Consider the following 21,638-nt stretch of genomic DNA (forward strand, 5'->3'; position numbering starts at 1 on the left):
TTTAACAAATGCAGCGGTATGAGGTGCTCGGGCAGGGGCAGGGGTTAGCCCCCTGGCTGTGGCGTGGGGAGCTGTGGGGGAGGCGTCAGTCACAGTGGCGAATTTATAGTTAGTGGGGCCCTGTGCTCAGCTTCATTTTTGTGGCCCCTCCTTGGGACCCAGCCAAGAAAAAGAACATTCTCTCTTATCTCCCCGCCCACTCCCGTTTTTCATCCTTTTTTTCTTCATCCTCCTCCTATAAGTAATAGCAAGTACATGAAAATAAAGTGAGGCATCTTGATTGTTTTTGTAGTCTAACTTATTTTTCCACAGACCACTTGAAAATTGCTGAGGGTCTCTGCAGACCACTTAATGATCTTTCCAAATGTTATTTGTACCATTAGCTAGCTAGTGTAAGGTTTCAGAGTAGCAGTTGTGTTAGTCTGTATTCGCAAAAAGAAAAGGAGGACTTGTGGCACCTTAGAGACTAACCAAAGCGTTTTGGATAAGAACACTTTATAATTCTTTTTTAAAAAAACGTTGGAGTGCAGGGTCTGGTCAGGACTTAGGGTGCGGGAGGGGGCTCAGGGGTGGGATTGCAGGGTCTCGGAGGGAGTTAGGGTGCAGGAGGGGAGTCAGGGCTGGGGCAGGAGGTTGGGACTTGGAGCACTTACCTGGGGCAGCTCCTGTTTGGTGCGAGGGGTGCAGGAGCTCCCGTTTGGTGCTCAGCGTGGGGGTGAGGATGTGGGGGTGCAGGAGTCAGGGTGGGGGACAGAAGTCAGGCCAGGGTGCTGGGGGTGCTGCAAGCCCCCCCGACCCACCCCCTGCCCTGAGAGCGGGCCGGGCCCCCGTTGGGGCGCCATGGTAAACCTGGTACTGTCTTGTTCCCACTATTGTGACTGTCCAAACCCCTCCATGTGGCCCCCACAGAGGGGATGCAGCTCTGATTGAGCCCACAGTCTTCTCGACCGGCCAGAAAGCGCTTGCCCCACTTGGGACAGGGGAACTGCGCCCGCTGAGCAGCGCATCCCGAACGAGCTGCCCTGGGCACTGCCGGGGGGGGCGGGGCGGTCTGGATGAGGGATGAATGACGGGGCGGGATGTCACGTGATCCTGCAGCGCGCCGCCGGAAGGAGGCACATAAGTAGCGCACATTGGCGGGTTGCGCTGTCCCCTTACGAGGCGGGGCTTCCGGCGCTTTCGCTGTCGTGGGAGCTGCGTCGGCGACGGGTGGGAAGCGGAACCGGAAGTAGCTGGTGGGGGCCGGATTTGCAGGAGACACGTCTGGCTACGAGTCGATTCGGCGGCGCCTGCGCCACACGCCCGGCGGCTGCGGCAGCTTCCTCGGAGTTGGAGGCCGGCCTCGGCGCGAGCTGGATCCCTGACCTCGTGGTAGCCCGGTGGCCGGTGTGTAGCGAGGTCCCGGCGGCGGCTGAGCTCGGAGAGATGTCGGACCTGGGGGACTGGTTCCGGAGCATCCCTTTCATCACCCGCTACTGGTTCGCCAGCTCCATCGCGGTGCCGCTTATCGGCAAGCTAGGCCTCATCAGCCCCGCGTATCTCTTCCTATGGCCCGATGCCTTCATATACCGCTTCCAGGTAGGGGTGGACTCCAAGTCCCGGCATGCAGAGCGCCTCCAGAGCTCTAAGGTAGCTCGGCACGGGGCTGCGCTCCGCTTGCCGGGAATTGTAGGCGGGCGACTCTGGGGAGCGCGTTGCATGTTGGGAGGAGCGGTAGGGTGGGGCTGTGGCTGCTGGGATGTGTAGTCTTTTCACGCTTGAAGGGTCCGTGTGGGCGAGGCGCCGCAGACGTGGGTTTGAATCCCAGCCCTGCTCTCGAAGTCTCCGTTAGACCTAGAGGGCGCTAGGTCCAGGTGCCCTGTCCTGCTTACTCAGGCCATCTGCTCAGGGGAGCTCATTTCTGTAGTAAAGGTGTGGGCACTCCAAGCAGTGGGAGCTGGCACTTGGGTTGCCCCCACTAGTGGGCTGCTTATAGATGAGGGGGCCCAGGTCAAGGAGGTGCTTGTTGGGATCAGTGTTCTGGCTGCTTAGGTCCCACACTGAATGATCTCTTGTATTAGGAGACAATTGCTTCAGTGCTCATTCTGTGTGTATATGATAGGAAGTGTCCTCTCCCTTTTCCCCCCAAAAACGGGAAAGGAGGAGAAAGAGCCTTAAAGGATGTGGATCCTATATCATTGTGCTAATGGTGTGCCTAACCAAGAAGGGCTGAACACAATTCCCTCTGTAGCTTGTCCTTGTTCCAAGTATCAGCCCCAAAGTGGTTACTGCGAAATTAGAGTCCTGAATCTCTAATGCTAATAGTCCCTGCTGATTTACGGAATCTGGGATCTGAACACATCATTCTGAAATGTTGCAGATTGGAGTGTCTCGCGTCAACTAAGAAGCGGCAAGATTATGTCTGTGCCGACTACTGTTTGCAGCCTAGTTAAAGACTGTTTATGATGTCGATAAACAGGGATTTTCATAAAGCAGGTGCATAAATGCTAAAAATAGTGTGTGATATTATCTGAAGGAAATTACACTCAGAAGGTTATCGTATGAGTTTCTTGCTCAGTGTTGCCTTCCATTGGACTAAGTCAGGGATCGGCAACCTTTGGCACACGGCCTGTCAGGGAAATCCACTGGCGGGCCAGGATGGTTTGTTTACCTGCCGCATCCACAGGTTCGGCTGATTGCAGCTCTCACTGGCCACAGTTCGCCCTTCAAGGCCAATGGGTGCTGCGGGAAGCGGTGGCCAGTACATCCCTCAGCCCGCGCCACTTCCCGCAGCCCACATTGGCCTGGAATGGCGAACCGGGGCCAGTGGGAGCTGCAATCAGCCAAACCTGTGGATGCGGCAGGTAAACAAACCGTCCCGGCCCACCAGTGGATTTCCCTGATGGCCCGCGTGCCAAAGGTTGCCGATCCCTGGACTAAGTAGAAAGGATTCTGTTTGGATGCCTTTAAAATAGCGTAGAACAGCTGTGAGGATTTGTCTTGTTCTCTGGGTCCCTTTTGAAGCCAACTATGCTGTATCTGGAAACTACTCATAAAACCCTAATAGCTTAATTGATCATAGCAAGTAAGACGTAAGCTACAAGGGCTTTTGAAGTGATAACACTGAATAAAAAATTTGATACACAGGAATCTTAAATTTGTTCCTTAATCTAAAAATGGAACATCATGATTATTCATTCATCTTTAATTTATGTAACTGCACTCACTTTTTTGGTCTGGACAGATATGGAGGCCATTAACTGCAACATTCTACTTCCCAGTGGGCCCAGGAACTGGATTTCTCTATTTGGTGAACTTATATTTTTTGTATCAGTATTCATCACGACTAGAAACAGGTATGTTAATAATTGCAGTAGGTGCATGCTGTAGGATTTAACATGAGTTTAGCAAAGAGATTGAATATCTTTACATATATACAATTCCATTCAGAATAGCTTGTGGGAATGATCAGTGACTCTGACTCAGGCAAAGCTCTTAAAGAGAAAGATGGCAATGTGCATGCCTTTATGTTCACTTAATCAATAGAAAATGGAATTTTTGAAAAATCAATTCACTACACTTCCCTCTGTTGTCTAGAAGTGACTTTTGGGTCTCTAGTCACTTAAGACCCAGTCCTGCAGCCATTCTGTGGGACCACTCCTATGACTAAGGATTGGGACTTTTAGTTGTTGGATTTGGGGCAGTAGGAGGGGACTCTACCACTCTTTTGCATCGTTATAGGGTCACTTAAAATAAAGGAACCAGAAGACATAGTCCAAACCACTGAGGGAGATAGTCCATGTTGGGCAAGTCACTTAACCTCTTTGTTTGTTTCAGTTTGCCCATTTGTAAAGAGTGGTGTTTAAAGAGTGGAGTCTTAATGTTCATAAAGTAATTGGAAATGATCAGATTTATAGATGCTCTAGAAGAGCAAAGTAGTGGCATTGGTATGCAGAAGGTGTGTATGGTAAACCTCTTCTTTGCCAAGTGGTTGTATGTAAGTACCTCATTTATATTACATCTTAAAGGGTAAAAAAGTAAAATGCTTGGCTTGGTACCAGGCTGAACTAAATAAATCACAGAAAGAAATGTTTGTGTATTTGTTTAAAAAAAACCCAAACAAACTCCCAAAAGCAAAATATTCAAAATGACGATATCTATGATAACATTGTATAAAATAAACATATTGCAGTTCTTAGTTGTATGTGCTCTTGTAGCTCATCCATGAACAATGAGGTCTCAATGGGAAATCTAGATATCTTATGTTGCACTTATCGTACTGAATGTCAAATGAAATTGTACATTTTTATTAATAAGTTACATCCCACTTGTAGGAAGACAGATTAGTACTACCATGATAAGATGCAATATGCATGTTCCAAAAATGTAACTTAGTGATTTTTGTAGGAGTACAAAAAAATTGACTGGTTCAGTACCCTTCCACCAACTCTTCTACCCCCTTTTAAAAACTTTTTTGGGTACTATTGGAACTTTCAGTGAAACATTTGCAGGTTGTTTATAATGTAAACCCGTGCTGCTATCACTCTATGAGCACAGCTCTCATTATCAGTAGGATTGAGGGAAGTAAATGGCCCTTGGGGCTAGCTTATGAATTCATAGATTCCAAGGCCAGAAGGGACGCCTGTGATTATATAGTCTGACCTGTGTAACTCAGGCCATTGAATTTCCCCAAAATAGTTTCTAGAGCATCTCTCTTAGAAAAACAGCCGACCTTGATTTCAAAATCATCAGTGATAGAGAATTCAACAAAACACTTAGTAAATTGTTCCAGTGGTTAATTACTCTTTGTTAAAAATCTATGCCTTATTTCCAGTCCGACTCTGGCTAGTTTCAACTTCCAGTCATTGGATTGTGTTTATACTTTCCTCTGCTTGACTGAAGAGCCTATTAAATATTTGTTCCCCACGTAGGTACTTGTAGACTAAGCAAGTCATCCTTAGCCGTCTCTTTGTTAAGAATTTATAGCCTACATCTGAAGGGCTGTGCATGGCTTTGGGCAGTCACTGATTTTAAAGATGAATTTCAAAGTTCATGCTAATTTTTTTTTATAAACTGTGCAAAACTCTAGAAGAGGCAGGAAAGTAGATTGTATCCCTGCGTTACTGGTTAACAACTACTACTTCCCTAAATTCTTGTGGAAACCAAGATTCTGGTGGCACGGTTTTTCTGTCAGAGTGACTGTCGTCACTACTACCAAGAATGAAAAAGGAACTAAAATAAGGGGCTATAATTAGATGGTTCTTTCAGACCTTAGTGGTACTTATGTCACTTTGTCTGGTACAGAAATCAGGAAATCTACAGCTCATTTTTTCTGAGGCATTTAAAGTGACAATATATTATTCTTACAAGTAAACCCCAAGATTAGTACAAGTGAAAAAGGCTAGAGGGAAAAAAATATCATTCTGGGTTTTTTTTTTCAGTCTGTTCATTTTGTCATGATCAGTTTCCCTGTCATCATCAGTCACTGTCCGCCTTTGTTTGCATGGATCTCTCTACAACAACAGTAGGGAGAAAAACATATATAATAAGATATAAGAAAAAGGCTCAGGGAAAGGGCGTGAAACTTTCAACTAACTTTTAAAAGATGATTAGCTTTAAAGGTGATGGTGTCCCATTTTAATAGGTTGAACTGCCTCAGATGTTAATAGCTACTCTTTTTAACAACAGCTATATACTTTTTTTATTGTGGAAACTTAACATAGTTGTAGGAAGTTTCTAGGTGCTATGGAATTCAAATGTTTATAAACAGAACTCCATCCTTTCTACTTCACTTTTCATGGGCTGTGCATGAATACTGAAGTTTCTAAAAAACAAAAAAAGTAGAACACTTGATTCGTTAATCATTGTGGTGGTCTGTGTGTGTCTGTGTCTCAATGAGATCCTCACCTATGTTTTGAGCCTATCCTGGGATCTGATGATGTGGATCTAGGCAAAGTTTCATAAAAGTCAGTGAGACTTTTACAAATGCCAGGGCCCATGCTAGCATATCCCAGTGCAGGATTGGAATCTAAAAAAGGCTAGTTTTTTAACTTGTAAAGATGAGCCTAGCAGTCTTGCTTTTTGACTGCCAGATCTGCAAACTCAGCCTGGGATCTAAAGATCAGGATGATTTCTCTTTTGTTCATCACTAATAGCAAAGGGTCTGCTGGTCAAATTGTACTGTGTGACACATGCGGAGTCTCACTCTTCTCAGAGGTTTTGGACATGTTAGAAAGTGGAACTTGATCCACAACTCCAATTCACAAAAAGAAATAAACTCCAGCTCGCTCTCATTCACCGATGTTGGCTTTGCAGAGCTAAATACCAAACTCCTTATCTTCTCACTTTAGTGACTAAAATGATTAAATTGACACAGGGAGGAGATTGTTGAATAAGAAGTTACCAGTTTTTATATGTCCGAGTAGAACCATACCTTAATGTTTGTACATAGGCTGCTGTTCATGTGCTCTTCCTAATTAACCTCTCCCTGCCAGTAATTGATTTGTTATGAAAGACTGGGTTAAACACCTGTTAAGATTTGTAGAGTCAAAATTCCACTTAGTGGTTAAGTACAAATCTCACTGAATGGTATTGGCTTTTTTAGAAATTGTCTGGATGTGCACATCATTTATGCAATATACTGAGCGTCTTCAGTCTTTCAACTTGTAGATTGTTTGAGTTTATATTATAGGACACTTTGTTTTATGGTTTCTTTAAATTTTGTTTTTGTTTTTAAGTAAATTAAACCACAAAAGGCCTATGGTTTGGATAACTGCCAGAATCTGATGTTTAAGTAGGGTTACTATATTTGAACATTCAGAAAAAGAGGACACTCCACGGAGGGGTTTATTTGCTCTTGCCCCCGGCCCCGCCCCAACTCCATCCCCTCCCTGCCCCATTGGACCTCTTCACCAAATCCCTGCCTCGGCCCCGCCTCCTCCCCTGAGCGCGCTGCCTTCCCCCTCCTCCCCCATCCCTCCCAGCCACATGAAACCGCTATTTTGCACTGCAGGCACTGGGAGCTAGGGGGAAAAAGCGGGCACTCTCTTGAGTGATCAGCATTCACTCTTTCTTGAATGATCAACTCTTCTTTGGGGCAAAATAATAATGGCAAAATCCTGGACGTTTTTAGATATTTAAAAATTCCTCCCAGACAGCTATTTAAGAACCAAAAAGCCAGACATGTCTGGGAAAATACGGACGTATGGTAACCCTAGTTTAAGCTTCCTGAAAGCAAGAAAGCCAAAAGAAGATGGAGCAGAAAACTTGCATGTTTGCTTGCCATGTTTATGTCCTTTTGATATACTGTGTTCTGTTATATCCACATATGCCCCAACCTCTGTTCCCATCTCTGTTTGTGTCCCTTCCTACCGATGCTCCCAGAAAGAAGCTTGTATGTCGGGGAATGGAACAGGAAAGCTCATTTGCAGTGAAAAATAACTGGCTTCTTTACCGTCTGTGGTGTCAAAAAAAACAAACCCTGACACAATTCTGTAACTGATGCAATCTACCCTCATTATCCAGTCCGCCTGTTCTTTGAAGCATCAAGGCAAGATAGCACCTTCTTGCTGTACCAGCTCAGTCTGCTTTCAACTTAGGGAGGGAGGAGGAATGCTTTACTTTTTTAGAAAGGCAGAGTGTAAACTTACAATTTGTGTACAAATAAATCAAAAAGGAATAATGATGGATTTTTAAAAATAATTTGGAGTATTTGGGGATTTGCTCACAAAAATGATCATTTAAAAGAACTTGATCACATGTTGAAAGTACCACTTTCTCAAATGTTGCAATTCTAGTACACTCAAACACAAGAGGGTTGCATTTGGCACCAAGTGTTGTTTCCACTGACCAAGAACTGAGGTAGTTCTTGGGATATAGTGTGATCTGAAATCTTGACAACTGTTCTGCTAACTGCTTTATTTGTTTATAGGTGCTTTTGATGGAAGGCCAGCGGATTATATGTTCATGCTTCTGTTTAACTGGATTTGCATCGTTGTATCCTTCTGTTCATCAAGTTCTTGGCACATTTTGCGTCTTGTGTTTATGCCTAAGATAAGGCCGTTTCATTACCCAGTTTTTATCAGCTAAAAGCACTTAAATATAATTTCCATAGACATTTAAAGATGGCTCCTACCCTTCAGGGCAAGCCAGTGGGATTATTTTTGAGGGAAAACACTATAATTGTGCTAGTTCAAAGTTCCAGTTTGTCTGACAACTTTGGAGACTGGTTTTGTTTACACACAAGAACATCAAAGCAGTACAGGCTTTTCCAGAGTTCACTGATAGTGTGTCTCTCTGCTGACCGTTTATGGACCTCCACTAGGCTTGGGAGCAAATTTAGGGCCCATGTCTATCCAACCCTTAGCTGCCAAAAAGATTGTCAGTTGTGCTGAGGTTTGGGTGAACTCTTGTTCACTGTGAACTGTACAGAGACCACAAAGCTAATGTAATAAAGACCACCAGGTGGCAACAGCTTTCAGTATCGACCCAGGCCTGAATCAGGTCAGTGATCTTGAGACAAAAGGCTTAATGTCCTGTTAGCAATTCCATGGGTCACTTACTTCCCTGCCTTTCAGGCCATCCTTTAGAACAGAGGTTCTCAACCTTTTACTTTCTGAAGCTCCCCTCCCCCAACATGCTGTAGAAACTTCACTGCCCACTTGTGCCACAACAACTGTTTTCTGCATATCCAATAGATTAAAAGTCAGGGTTGGCATTAGGGGGTGGCAAGCAGGGCAATTGCCCAGTGCCCCACACCACAGGGGGCCCCGCAAAGTTACGTTGCTTGTGCTGCAGTTTTCTGCCCTGCTCCCCAGCAAGTCTAATGCCAACCCTGCTCTCTGGTTTATTTTGGTGGACCCCCCAGAAATGTGCTCATGGCCCCCCAGAGGGTCTCAGACTCCTGGTTGCAAACTACTGCTTTAGAAGTTGCACTGGTATATTTTAATGGCCTCCCTGGCGCTACTTCTTCACTCTACCCCACTTTGTTTTCCTAAAATTGAATTAATTTCCTTTCCTATTAGTCTCTTCCTGCAATCCTTTATCCCTGTATGGTCACTTATGACAGCACTCTACCCAGAGAAGGAACAGAAGATGTGACTTTATCACAAACTGTGGTTATAGTCAGGAAACTTACCATATAGAAATGGCACCTTCTTAATCAGTGGATATGCTCCCTGTTTTTCTTTCATATCTGCTGACTTCAGTGTATAGAAAGGATCTTTACTCCTGTTAGCCCCACAGAGCCAACAGAGCAACTGGAAGATGAGCTGGATTCTGCTACACCACCAACAAAGCTGTTAGCTGAATTCTGACTGTAGAATCTTGGATCGGTGCTCATGTAAGATTCTGATCACAGCCTGACTTTCAGAGCCCCAGGTAGAGTTTGTAAATGAGGAGAAATATTCCAAATACAAATAGAGCACACTTGATACAGAAGTCTGTAGAAAAACCCACACGCCCACCGTGTCATATTTGTTTCCTTTTCTGACTACAATTGCATTTTGATACTACAATCAATTACTGAAAAAAGACACAATTATCTGTTAAAACAGCAAGCGGGTACTTCAGTTTCCTCGTCCTCATAGTAGCATTGAAAGACTTCATCAGTAAATTTCGAGCCAGTATTTGTCTTCTGTTTTCTTATTAACGATATTAAATTTTCAGGTAATCTGCTTGCTGTTTGTTTCCTTGAGGTAATAAAGAATACAGCATTTTTTCTTGACAACTTTAAACAAACTGAAGGACAAGTGTATGACAAAGTTCTGGTCCTTTTAAATGTGCTTTTTAAAAAGGACGGCCAGCTCCCGCCTGCTTAATCTCGGCACAAAGCAGAGGATTGAATGGGCATGAAAAGTGAGCGTGGTCTCTCAGGTCTAGGTGGGGTTACTTCATGTCATAATTGAGTCCCATTGTCATGGCAATGTGGGAAAACTTGGACCGAATCTGCTCTGTGGATGCTTAGAGGAGTTCATTTGCCATGGCTGTCGATCTGTCACTTTTCAGGAGCACTAAGTTTACTTTTAAAAGTAAAATTAAAAGCTGAATCAGTTTAAAAATCACCCTGAGTCTAGCACTTATTTTTATTGTATTTTCCTTAATAGTCCAATGAAAGATAACGGGCTTGGTGATGGACATGCAGGTAAGCAGGATACAATTTTCCAAGGAAGCTTTATAATATTACATTTATTTCTAGGCAGAGTATTTTTTTAATGTCACTAAAGTATCTATTTATCTATCGTTACACATCAGTATTTTGGAAGATCGCTGACTTCTCTTGCTGGGGCTATCTTAGAAGAGAAATAAACGTTGTTAATCTTTTTGCTGTAAACTAGAGATAATTAACTCGTTGTGGCATAGCAGGCATGGGTGCATTGTGGAACTCAGTTGCACAACTAAGGAATGAAGGGGTGAAATCCTGGCCCTATTGAAGTCAATGGGAGTTTTGCCATTGACCTCAAAAGAGCCAGGACTTCATCCTTCGACTTTATTTCCCCCGCTGATGGATTAACATTATGGCCATTTACTACTTTACCCTTTGAGCTAAAAAACAGTTCTTGGGTTAGAGTGCAGTAGTGAGACTCCTCAGAAGGAATGCCGTTTTAGGTGAATTGACATTACTTTACAAAATCTCTGATCATCTAAATAGCAAAATTTAAGGGTATATGAAGTGGTGCATGTTTCTATGACAGGGTACATGGTACATGTTTGTGTGACAGGGTACCACTCAGGGTACATGTCAAAAATGTAAAGTGGGAGAATATCACAGGAATGATTAAAATAGATCTTAAGAGATTCTTGGATCAGGTCAGTTGTCTTAAGTCGTCCCCCCACCCAAAAAATCACTTTATCTTGAGTCACAGATATGTTGTTTCTGAGGATGTTTGTTTTTAGTCTTGTGTGTTTCTGCTGTTCTCTTCCTGTCTTTGACCACTTCTCACATATATTCTGTACCTCTCCGTCCCCGCTTCCTCCCCTGTTGCATTTCTAGTGTCTTGCATAAAACCTTGCTGATAATCCCTGAGACAATTCACCGTACTATCCTGGCAGATAAATCATGATTGTGCATCTAAAGTCTGAATGAACCCTGAAACAAATGTACATCAGATTTTTTTAAAGTCTTCGAAGAAATGGGAAGTCTGTAATAATTTTGGCAGACACATAAGTGGAAGTATATTACCAATGGGGTTGCAGCCCGAGGAAGCTAGTGAGATAGACCAGTTTCCCACATTATAAAACAGAATGACTCGTTGGTTCACTTGCTCACCACTACCCTCATGAACTTGTTAGGTCATGGGCGTATGCATGCAGCAAAGGCTTGCATTGTAGTTGTTAGAGGATCTATGCTGATGGCTAGCTTTAGAAATGCTTTGTTAGCATGATACATCTGTTTGTGTTCCTGAGAAGTTTTAGGTGGATGTAATAATTTTTGCTTTGTTTCTTTGTATTGCAGTTGCTGATGATTCCCCTGATCATGTCAGTGCTTTATGTCTGGGCCCAGCTTAACAGAGACATGATTGTATCATTTTGGTTTGGGACAAGATTTAAGGTACAGCATACAGGTTGTTGGCACAGTTCTCTTCTGGGATTCTACCCCCCCAAAGTCTAGAAGAGTTTCATGCTACCATTGGCAGGGGCTGGATGAAATTCCTTCTGGAGTCAGTCACTTCTGGGTCAGCCACAAGCTATCAACAAATGGTAAATCCTCTCTTCAGAGAGTGGTTTTGCTGTCTTCCTAGAGCTCCTGACCCTCTTCTGGTGAGAGAAGATCAGAGTTCAGTCCCCACTGTGTCTCATATGGTGTTAGCTGTTGCAGTATAAAACTGCCATAGGTGCCCCCACAATAGAAATCAATTTGTCTGAAAAACTGACACCAAAATAAAAAGACTTTCTGGCCCCCATAACTTGAATAAAAGCCACCTTTCTGCAATAAACAATTTCCTTCATCAGTCAGAGTTTTCACTACTGCTCAGTAAAATGATCATGTTTTGAGTAATTTCCTCTTCTACAAGCCAGATTCTTTTTGTTTGAGCCTGCAGTGAAGTTCCATCTTAGCTTTTTTCCTTTTTCCTGATGGTTATCTGTTACTCTGGGAACAAGTGGGATACCACAGGTTTTGTATTATTAGGACTTCCCTTCAGACTTAAACCTGCAGTGGAGGACTGAGTGTGAAGGAGACATTTGTTTAAACACTGATAGCTTTTATTAGGGCTGTCGATTAATCGCAGTTAACTCACCCGATTAACTCGAAAAATTAATTGCAATTAACTGTAGTTTTAATCGCACTGTTAAACAATAGAATACCAATTGAAATTTATTTTGGATGTTTTTCTACATTTTCAAATAAATTGATTTCTATTACAACACACAATACAAAGTGTACAGTGCTCACTTTTTATTTTTATTACAAATATTTGCAATGTAAAAATGATAAACAAAAGAAACAGTATTTTTCAGTTCACCTCATACAAGTACCATAGTGCAATCTCTTTATCGTGAAAGTGCAACTTGCAAATGTAGATTGTTGTTGTTACATAACTGCATTCAAAAACAAAACAATGTAAAACTTTAGAGCCTACAAGTCTACTCAGTCCTACTTCTCATTTAGCCAATCGATAAGACAAACAGGTTTGTTTACATTTACAGGAGATAATGCTGCCCTTTTCTTATCTACAATGTCACCAGAAAGTGAGAACAGGCATTCAGATGGGACCTTTGTAGCCGGTATTGCAAGATATCTATGTGCCAGATATGCTAAACATTTGTATGCCCCTTCATGCTTCAGCCCCTTCGTTCTAGAGGACATGCTTCCATGCTGATGATGCTCATTTAAAAAAATAGTGTGTTAATTAAATTTGTAACTGAACTCCTGGGGGGGAGAATTGTATGTCCCCGGTTCTGTTTTACCCGCAGTCTGCCATATATTTCATGTTATAGCAATCTCGGATGGTGACTCAGCACATCTTCATTTTAAGAACACTTTCGCTACAGATTTGACAAAACGCAAAGAAGGTACCAATGTGAGCTTTCTAAAGATAGCTACAGCACTTGACCCAAGATTTAAGAATCTGAAGTGCCTTCCAAAATCTGAGAGGGATGAGGTGTGGAGCATGCTTACAGAAGTCTTAAAAAAGCAACACTCCAATGCGGAAACTACAGAACCCGCACTACCAAAAAAGAAAATCAGCCTTCTGCTCGTGGCATCTGACTCAGATAATGAAAGTGAACATGCGTCGGTCCACTCTGCTTTGGATAGCTATTGAGCAGAATCCATCATCAGTATAGACGCATGTCCTCTGGAATGGAGGTTGAAGCATGAAGGGACATATGAATCTTTAGTGCATCTGGCATGTAGCCAGCATTGCAAGATATTTACAACTGTGCTATGTGAAGAACTGTTCTCGCATTCAGGTGATGTGAACAAGAAGCAGGCAGCATTATCTCCTGCAAATGTAAACAAACTTGTTTGAGCGATTGGCTGAACAAGAAATAGGACTGAGTGGACTTGTAGGCTCTAAAGCTCTACATTGTTTTGTTTTTGTATGCAGTTATTTTTTGTATTTAATTCTACATTTGTAAGTTCAACTGTCGTAATAGAGATTGCACTACCGTACTTGTATTAGGTGAATTGAAAAATACTATTTCTTTTGTTTTTTACAGTGCAAATGTTTGTAATAAAAAAATATAAAGTGAGCACTGTACACTTTGTATTCTGTGCTATAATTGAAATCAATATATCTGAAAATGTGGAAAACATCCAAAATATTTAAATAAATGGTATTCTATTGTTGTTTAACAGTACAATTAATTGCACGATTAACTTTTTTAATCACTTGACAGTCCTAAGCTTTGTATAAATGTAAAACATTTTAAAATGCTTAGACTTAATTTAAAATGTGTTGGTTGTTAACGTACCAGAATTTGTCTAGTAACTATGTTTAAAAGATGCAGTGATTACACTGATGAAGATGCAAAGGAATTTGTGCAGCCTTGTACTCTCCTTTGGTATTCATGACTTCTCCGTTTTGTTTGTTTTTTGCTAGGCTTGTTATCTACCGTGGGTTATTTTGGGGTTCAACTACATCATTGGAGGATCGTAAGTATTCATTATGCTTGTTTACATGAGCTATAAATATTTTCTTTGATCTCGTAGAGTTGTATATCTTGCCCACTAAGAGGATGTTTGGAAGCAATAACCTCAAAATAAGGGGGCTTCAAGCCAACTGATAGACTAGCAATATGATTGTTGTATTTTTGTAATATGAGGACTCTAAACTAAACCGGAAAATAAATGTGACGCTGAAATCTTGTCGAACCCAATCCTTCAATGTATGGATATTCTTGAAAAGGAAAATTTCAGCCATCAGGATTTGCAGCTATTGCTCTTCCTAAAAGCCCAGGCTTAAATAATGCCTTTGATGGAGTAGTTACGTCCTGCTCCCTTCCTCCTGTGAACTCTTCTCCTACTGCTTTTTCCCCAAGCCTGTTTCTCCCCCTGCCCAGTTCATTTAATGATGAGGGGGGAAAAAATAGAGAAACAGCAACAACCCTTCTCTCTCACCATCCGCCCCTCCAAACTAACATGACGCTTTTTCCTATCATCCCTTTGAGCACTCTGCAGTCTGCTTCTATTTTGTTGTTCTTTTGTCTGTTTAGATCAGTGTTTCTCAAACTTTTGTCCTGGTGACCCCTTTCACACAGCAAGCCTCTGAGTGCAACCCCCCCCGCACCCTGTTATAAATTAAAAACACTTTTTTAATATATTTAACACCACTATAAATGCTGGAGGCAAAGCGGGGGTAGAGGTGGAGCTTGCGACCCCCCCATGTATTAACCTTGCGACCTCCTGAGGGGTCCTGACCCCCAGTTTGAGAACCCCTAGTTTAGACTGTAAGCTCTTTGGGGTAGGGATTATCTGTGTTCTTGCAGTCTCTTGTACAATGGTGCCCTAATCTTTTGGTGGCCCTGTAATACAAATAATGTTATGTGGACTACTAATTAGAGAAGTGGATAGGGAGTCAGGATTTTCTGTGTTAAGATTCTGGTTCTACCTCATGTTTGAGTTATCCGTCACTTCAGGAAACTGCTGCTTGCTAGATACTTGCTGTTTCTACACATGGAATAAAATACTCCAAGGCCAGCTGCTGAATCGGGGCCTAAGAAAAGTTTTGTACAGCAGAGGGCAGGCAGTGTAGTGGAAATAGCAATAATTTTTCAGGAGGTGTGGACCACTGTTCTAGCCATTGATCACTATAAAGTCTGTTTCCCAGTGCGAGTGTTAATGGGATTGTATTGTTCACGGCTGGCTGGAGAAGGCCTGGAAGGAGGGTGTTGGAATCGCTTGCTGAAGTGTTGATGGTGATAATGCAGTTGACTAAAGAGGTAGCCCGCAATAAGCTGGAAAATGTGTTATTGGGGTGGGGAGTAGAGGGAAGATGAGGCTTTAATGCCTGTGACACCTGTAGTGGGTACACAATAAATAGCTGAAAGGTTTCATGAAATCAACAAGTTCTGAAATTGAAATCTTTCTTCTTGCCTTGCAGCATCATCAATGAGCTGATAGGAAATCTGGTTGGACACCTATACTTCTTCTTAATGTTTAAATATCCAATGGACTTGGGAGGAAGGAATTTCCTAACCACACCCCTGTTTCTGTAAGTTTTGTTTTTTAAACAAGTCATTTCTTTGGCATAATCTTCTAGGGATACTGCAATTAATGAACTAAAAGGACTCGCATATCCCCTCTTAAATACATTTGCTGGGATTGGGGGCATAAGATTGCTTCCCTAGGCTAATCAGCCAGTGATTGGGACAACTGCCATACCTTCTCACACAGACATTAACATATCAGATTGATCTATCTCTAATCATGGATGGCGTCAGAGGAAGGTGCAAGAAACCTGGTAGTACGTAATTGTGGAATAAAAAGCCCACATGTGAAATGTCTTTCACTGTCAGCCGGTGATTGGCTTATGCTCTTTTCTAGGCCAAGGAAATGTGGTGTGTGATGTAATCATGGCAATAAACAGACATCCCCGGAAGTAGTAGAAAGGAAGTATCTATCTATCTTGATTATAGAATTGTCTTTATTTTACTTTCTAATTGGGTTTTTTCTCTCTCCTGTTAATTACGTTTTACCCATTTTTCTGCACCATTCCTCTAGCTAAAAGGCAAGTAAACGTACAGTAGCTACATTACAGAGACCAGTTCTAGATCACGTTTGGTACTGTTGGGTATAAACTGCAAATTGGTATTACTAATCTGCGTTCTGTATGTCAGGCATATGAGTAAAATAACTGCAGTTCTGGGATTCAACGATCTGTTAATGGTTTTAACTTTGAAAACGCTAGTCAGATAACAGTCCAGGATCACTGCTCCAGATTCCCTTGTCTTAATGCCTCAGCCTCTGGGCGGTGCGTGCTTTTGCCCTGCCAGGCTCTTGCTGATGACTTTAAGTTGACCCCTCTTTAAAACCTGAATTGTCAATTATAAAATGAGGTACAGGATTGAATTACATTCACATAACACTGTACAACTTTCAACAGCATGGTGGGTGGCTTCCCTTAAACTTCAACTGTCTTTGCTGTTTCAGGCCCTCCTTGTAAGCCTAATTTTTCCATAAAGATTAGAAGACAAAATGTTGCTTAAAATGTCTTTCCAAGTAATAACTGTCTTGAAGCTACCATCAGTGTTGTTGATTTATATACAATTCTGTCTTTTGGTTCCAGTTATATACATTTAATTTCTCTCAATATTTTAAGAATCATAAGAACAGCCATACTTGATCAGACCAGTAGGAACAGTGCAGTATTCTGACATGAACTGAAGCATGACAAACTACTTCTAAAGAGGCACCAATTCCGTTTTTGTATCATTTACAATGTCGGAATGTTCTGCAAATAGGACATGGTGATAATAAGAGACGTGCGTCAAAGTTCTTTAACTTCATGATCTGTTTGCAAAAATAGTGTTGTAGAATTGGGACTTGCCGTTTTTCTGTGCCTCAGATTTCAATGGCCAGATTCAGCCATTTACTCCAGAGCTGAATTTGACTCTAGATCTGTAGGACATTTGAATTTATTCAAGAGCTGCTATGCCAGAGAGGAAGAATGGTCCAGTGGTTAGAGTGCCAGCCTGAGATTTGGGAGACCTAGGTTTTATTCCCTGGTATGCCTTGGACAAATCACTTACTCTCTGCCTTAATTCCCCACCTGTAAAATGGGAATCCCTACCTCACAAGGATGTTGAGGAAAAATCTACTGAAAGATTGGGAGGTCCTCAGTTACTGTGGTAAAGGGGGCCATATAGGTATCTAACAGAATTTTCTCTACACCTCTTGTCTCAGTCATGGTATAAGGCCGTATAAGTTTGTGAGGTTTTTTAGGTGGACTGTAAATACCTGTTTCATAGGGTGTTGAGACTTAATATTTGTAAAGCAAATTATGAGATGGTTCCCTGTATAAATATAAAGCCATATTTTTATAAGTTTTAGCAGCTAAAATGAGCTTTGAACAGTAAACAACAACTGTACTACATTCAGCTCTTGGTCTCTTTCTCCCCTCTTCCGCTTTGCCCCCCTGTGTGTTCCAGATACCGCTGGCTGCCAAACAGGAGAGGCGGGGTATCAGGATTTGGTGTTCCACCCGCTAGTGTGCGAAGGGCTGCAGAAGATCATCAGGGTGGTGGAAGACACAACTGGGGCCAAGGTTTTCGGTTAGGTGACCAATGAAAAACTGCTGCTTTTGGCAAACAGTTGCTACACATAGGAATAATCCTTCCTAGTGCAGAGTGTGCTTAAGAACTGAGTTCTCTCTAGTGCTTTTCGAGTTGACCCATAAATAACTTTTCTGGCACAAGACAAAATTAAGAACTCTTGAAGATAAATGTAGATTTTACCCCAGGTTAGAAAGTAGTGCTAAGTTCAATACTGCCATTAAAAAAGCCACCTTAGTATTGTCCATCTGTCACAATGAATCCATTCCACCTCTCTCCTCTCTGATGGAAGATGCTGATGGGTTTTGTCTGTGTTTCTCTTCCTCTGATACGCAAAGAGTTAAGAACCAGTCCTTGGCCAAAGGATGGCTCAAAGTAATGTCTCCATGTACATCTAAAAGACTGATTCATCAATATTTATGCTGGGATTCTAGTCTTCAATAACTTGTTAGGTGGCAGTAACTGCTCTGCATTCATAAAGCAAGACTAAAAGTTTTAGAAGCTTCCTTTCAGTTATCAAACTGTATTTCAGAAAAGCAGTTTTTTTTTCTCTTACCATGCAACAGTGATGAAGAGATGCTACCCTAGGCACTGCAGCAAGAGAGGGGAAAGGATAAGGACAACAGATAGCTTTCTTTTCAGTTTCTTATGACCATTGCCAATATTCCTGGATATCTAAATCTCTCCGAACCCTCGGTGTAATGTACATGGTTTGGTGTGTTTAAACCAAGGTTACAGCTGTCATTTACTATCCTGAAATCTGAAAAAGGCTGGCTTCCAGGTTCATATTTTAGTTGCAAAATTAAATAGAACAAATCTTACTTTACAAGTAGCAAATGTCACATATTTTGGGTGTTCATGTAAAGGGTACTGACTGCAGAGTTATGTTTGTATTAATAAAATGAGACCACTGCATTCTCTTTAAAAGCTTTAAGAAATTAAATAATCAGAACTGGAAATAAACTTAATCCAGGTTACAAGATACAATAGAATTGATTTGATTTTCTAAGGCCTTTCTCATTCTCAAACAAGGAACTATATAAAGCTGTTAATCAGTTTCTCTTTTTGCAATATCTCCATTTTTTTTCTTATTGTGTAGTGGGGGTGAGGGAGATGATTGAGAGACGTCTACAGTCTTCTCCTAATAGAATCATGAGGCTGTGGGTTCTAGTGAGCTGAGTACACGGCTAGGATCCAGGAAGTTAATCTTTGCTCTTTCCACTGATTCACATGTGGCCTTGAGTAAGTTACTTAGCCTCCGCATTTTCCCATCTGTAAAATGGGACTGGTACTTACCGCACAGGCTCAGTTCGTTTTATCTGGTGCTGTGAAAATGGGAAGTGCCATGAAAGTCCTAAATACTATTGTTGTTGTTACTGCTGTTTTTCTTCCGGCAGCAAACTTGTAGGTTTCTAAATACTGCCACTCACCCTGAACCTGGGAGAAAATAAGCAAATTGGATTTAATCCTTTTATCTGTGACTGGCTTCAAAAGGATGCATTTTCTTTAACGCACCATAGTTGTGGTGGTCTTTCTGGCTCATGGATGAATGCAGGGAGCTGGTGATCATGTTACGTGTTCATAGCTGTGCAGGTATATAGAGGTTCGGAACTCACTTAGCCCTTCTAGTTTCAGTAATCAAGTTTTAAAGATGTTCTTGCCTTGCCTTATTTATGTTTTAATAATGGTAAGTGGAAAGACTCCACTGGTGTAAATGCTACTGTACCTATTACCATTAGTAATGCTGACTTGTGGTAGTCCAGGAGCCATCATGCATACAGTAGTCATGTTGCAGCTGGTCTCCAATTAATTGTGTATGTCACTGTCTTCAAAGCAGTTGTCTTCACTTTAGAAGCAGGATCTAACTGTTAAGCAAACTGACAGTCTAAGTGATTGTCATATAAGTTATGATTTACATGTATTCCAGCTGAAATTCATCTCTATGCTGAGGGATAGCATAAGGGCTTAAATGTTGGGGTTGTCCCTCTGCAAAGAGGTGAATTTCACTTTCGAGTGCACCCTGCATGAGCAATGCCTTCTATGGCTTTACAAGTCAAATGTGTTTCAAGGAAAGGAGAAGCTTTTGACATGAGATTCTTGATTTAAACACTTTTCAAAGACTGAGATGACTAATCTTGCAAATTTGAAACCCTGAACTAATCTTAAATTCACTTCGAATATTCTGCATTTCCCATTTGACCTACAGCTGTACTTGTGTGTACTCGAATCTACACTGACAAGGCAGATTCTCTTGTTATAAGGAGGCACTCATTCTTCTGTACAGAGAATTTCCCTTTTTGTAACTAATTCTTTTGTTGGCAAAGTTTAAATTAAAGTTTTAATCTCTGAAGTTGTCTGTTTTTGCTAAATCACGCTTAAACTTTCCACAGGCTTTTGATAGAACTCTCAAGAGCCTCTAACAAGCACCCTGTTTCATGCCATCTCTCCTCCTTCATCAAAATCCTTATGAGAATGATCCACTTTCTGGATCTCGTCCTCTTCACTGAAACTACTCTTACCAAAGTCACCAGCTGCCTAATGTCCTCTTCTTTGTCTTCATTCTGCCTCTCTGTTATAGTTTTTTGTCGTGCCTGTCCCCCCTGTCTTTGACAGTCTGCTGCATCCCTGTCTCCTCCTTGTGCTTGTCATTTCATGGTTCTCTTTTTACCCTTCTCTGTGTCCTTCCTCCTCCTGGAATTTTCCCAAGAACATACCCTGGAAGCCCCTCTGATCACTCAAGCGTTCTCCTTGGGTGACTTTAGTGAAGCCTGTAGATTTAGCTCTGACCCTTACATTGATAACCCCCAAGCCTACTTCATGTCCTTGCATCATCTCTTCAGGTAAGTGTCGGTCTCTTCCATGTCCTCATTTGGGTGTCCAAATTCATTGTCTAAAACTGTGCCCCAACTGCCACCCTCTCGCCGATGAGTGACTAGTCTGTCAGCCACATTCATAACCTCATTGTCCATCTGACTTCTCTTGTTCCTTATTTATTGAATTAGCACCAAGGCCTCAGTTGAGATCACAGCCATGTTGTGCAAGGTGCTGTGCAAACACATTGTCTCTGGCCCAACGAGCGCACAGACTCCTACTATAAAACAGGCAAGCGGGGAAACAGAAGCACGGGTCAGGGGAAGAGCCATTCTTGTGCCCTATTTGGTGGGCCACTCTGCCTTTTCCCCCTCAACATCCAAGCTGTCATTTATTCCAGATTTATTTTGCTCTATATCATTTTTTACTATCTGTCCTTTGCCCTCATTTCCTATTGCTAAATAAGATGGTTCCTGATCTATTAGAGATGATTAGGAAAACCTTGACAAACAGGATGGAAGTTTTGGGAAAAACTTAATCCCATTTTTTGAGCAGGTACAATGACCACCCTTCTCTGTGGCCCTCATGTTCTTTCTCCTCCCACCCATCTGTTCATAATGCTGCTAGTTAGACTATATTAATCTTCCACTACTGTCACTTTTTCTTCTTTTGAGTCAAGCTCCTCATCCTCCAGGGCTCTTCAGTAATAATCCTTGCCTATGTCTCTGCTTGCAGTATAATCTATAAATGGTATTCTCATTGTGAATGATTTACTGAGAAACTGGACTGGTCATGCTTCATATTGCTACTACCTAATCATTATAGTCATGCAAATTTGTAGCTCTCATGGTGATATTTTTACCTTCCAGATGAGCTCGCTCTCTGCATTACAGGCTAACAGGAAGCTTGCTACATGGTGATGCCATTGAGAATTTATTTCATTTTGTTATGGGATTAGGGGAGAAGAAAATGAAGGAGATTGGCCTAAGGGGTCTCCAGCGATCTATATTAATTTCCAGCTTCTACGACAGACTTCCTGTGTGACCTTCAGCAAATAACTTAATCTCACTGTACCTCCATGTCCCATCTGTAAAATGGAGATAATACAGTTTTTCTCCAACTCTTAGTGTTGTGTA

General features: G+C 41.9%; 1 protein-coding gene across 3 annotated transcripts in view; it reads left to right on the forward strand.

The window, feature by feature from the left end:
• The first annotated feature begins 1,094 nt into the window (after positions 1-1,094).
• Positions 1,095-21,638, forward strand: part of DERL1 (derlin 1) — a 35,279-nt gene continuing 14,735 nt past the window's right edge. The window contains exons 1-8 of one of the 3 annotated variants that reach the window (XM_007063390.4): positions 1,095-1,578; positions 3,224-3,335; positions 7,910-7,974; positions 10,094-10,120; positions 11,432-11,527; positions 14,022-14,074; positions 15,522-15,632; positions 17,569-20,041. In XM_007063390.4, coding sequence (XP_007063452.3) covers positions 1,426-1,578; positions 3,224-3,335; positions 7,910-7,974; positions 10,094-10,120; positions 11,432-11,527; positions 14,022-14,074; positions 15,522-15,632; positions 17,569-17,707 — 756 coding nt within the window. In that variant the 5' untranslated portion in view covers positions 1,095-1,425 and the 3' untranslated portion in view covers positions 17,708-20,041. Of the gene's footprint in view, positions 1,579-1,772; positions 2,476-3,223; positions 3,336-7,909; positions 7,975-10,093; positions 10,121-11,431; positions 11,528-14,021; positions 14,075-15,521; positions 15,633-17,568; positions 20,042-21,638 lie in introns of those variants that run through there. The other 2 variants (XM_037892060.2, XM_037892059.2) reach the window with 2 other exon arrangements.

The sequence above is a fragment of the Chelonia mydas genome, chromosome 2 (genome assembly GCF_015237465.2).
Source record: "Chelonia mydas isolate rCheMyd1 chromosome 2, rCheMyd1.pri.v2, whole genome shotgun sequence".
Lineage (NCBI taxonomy): Eukaryota > Metazoa > Chordata > Testudines > Cheloniidae > Chelonia > Chelonia mydas.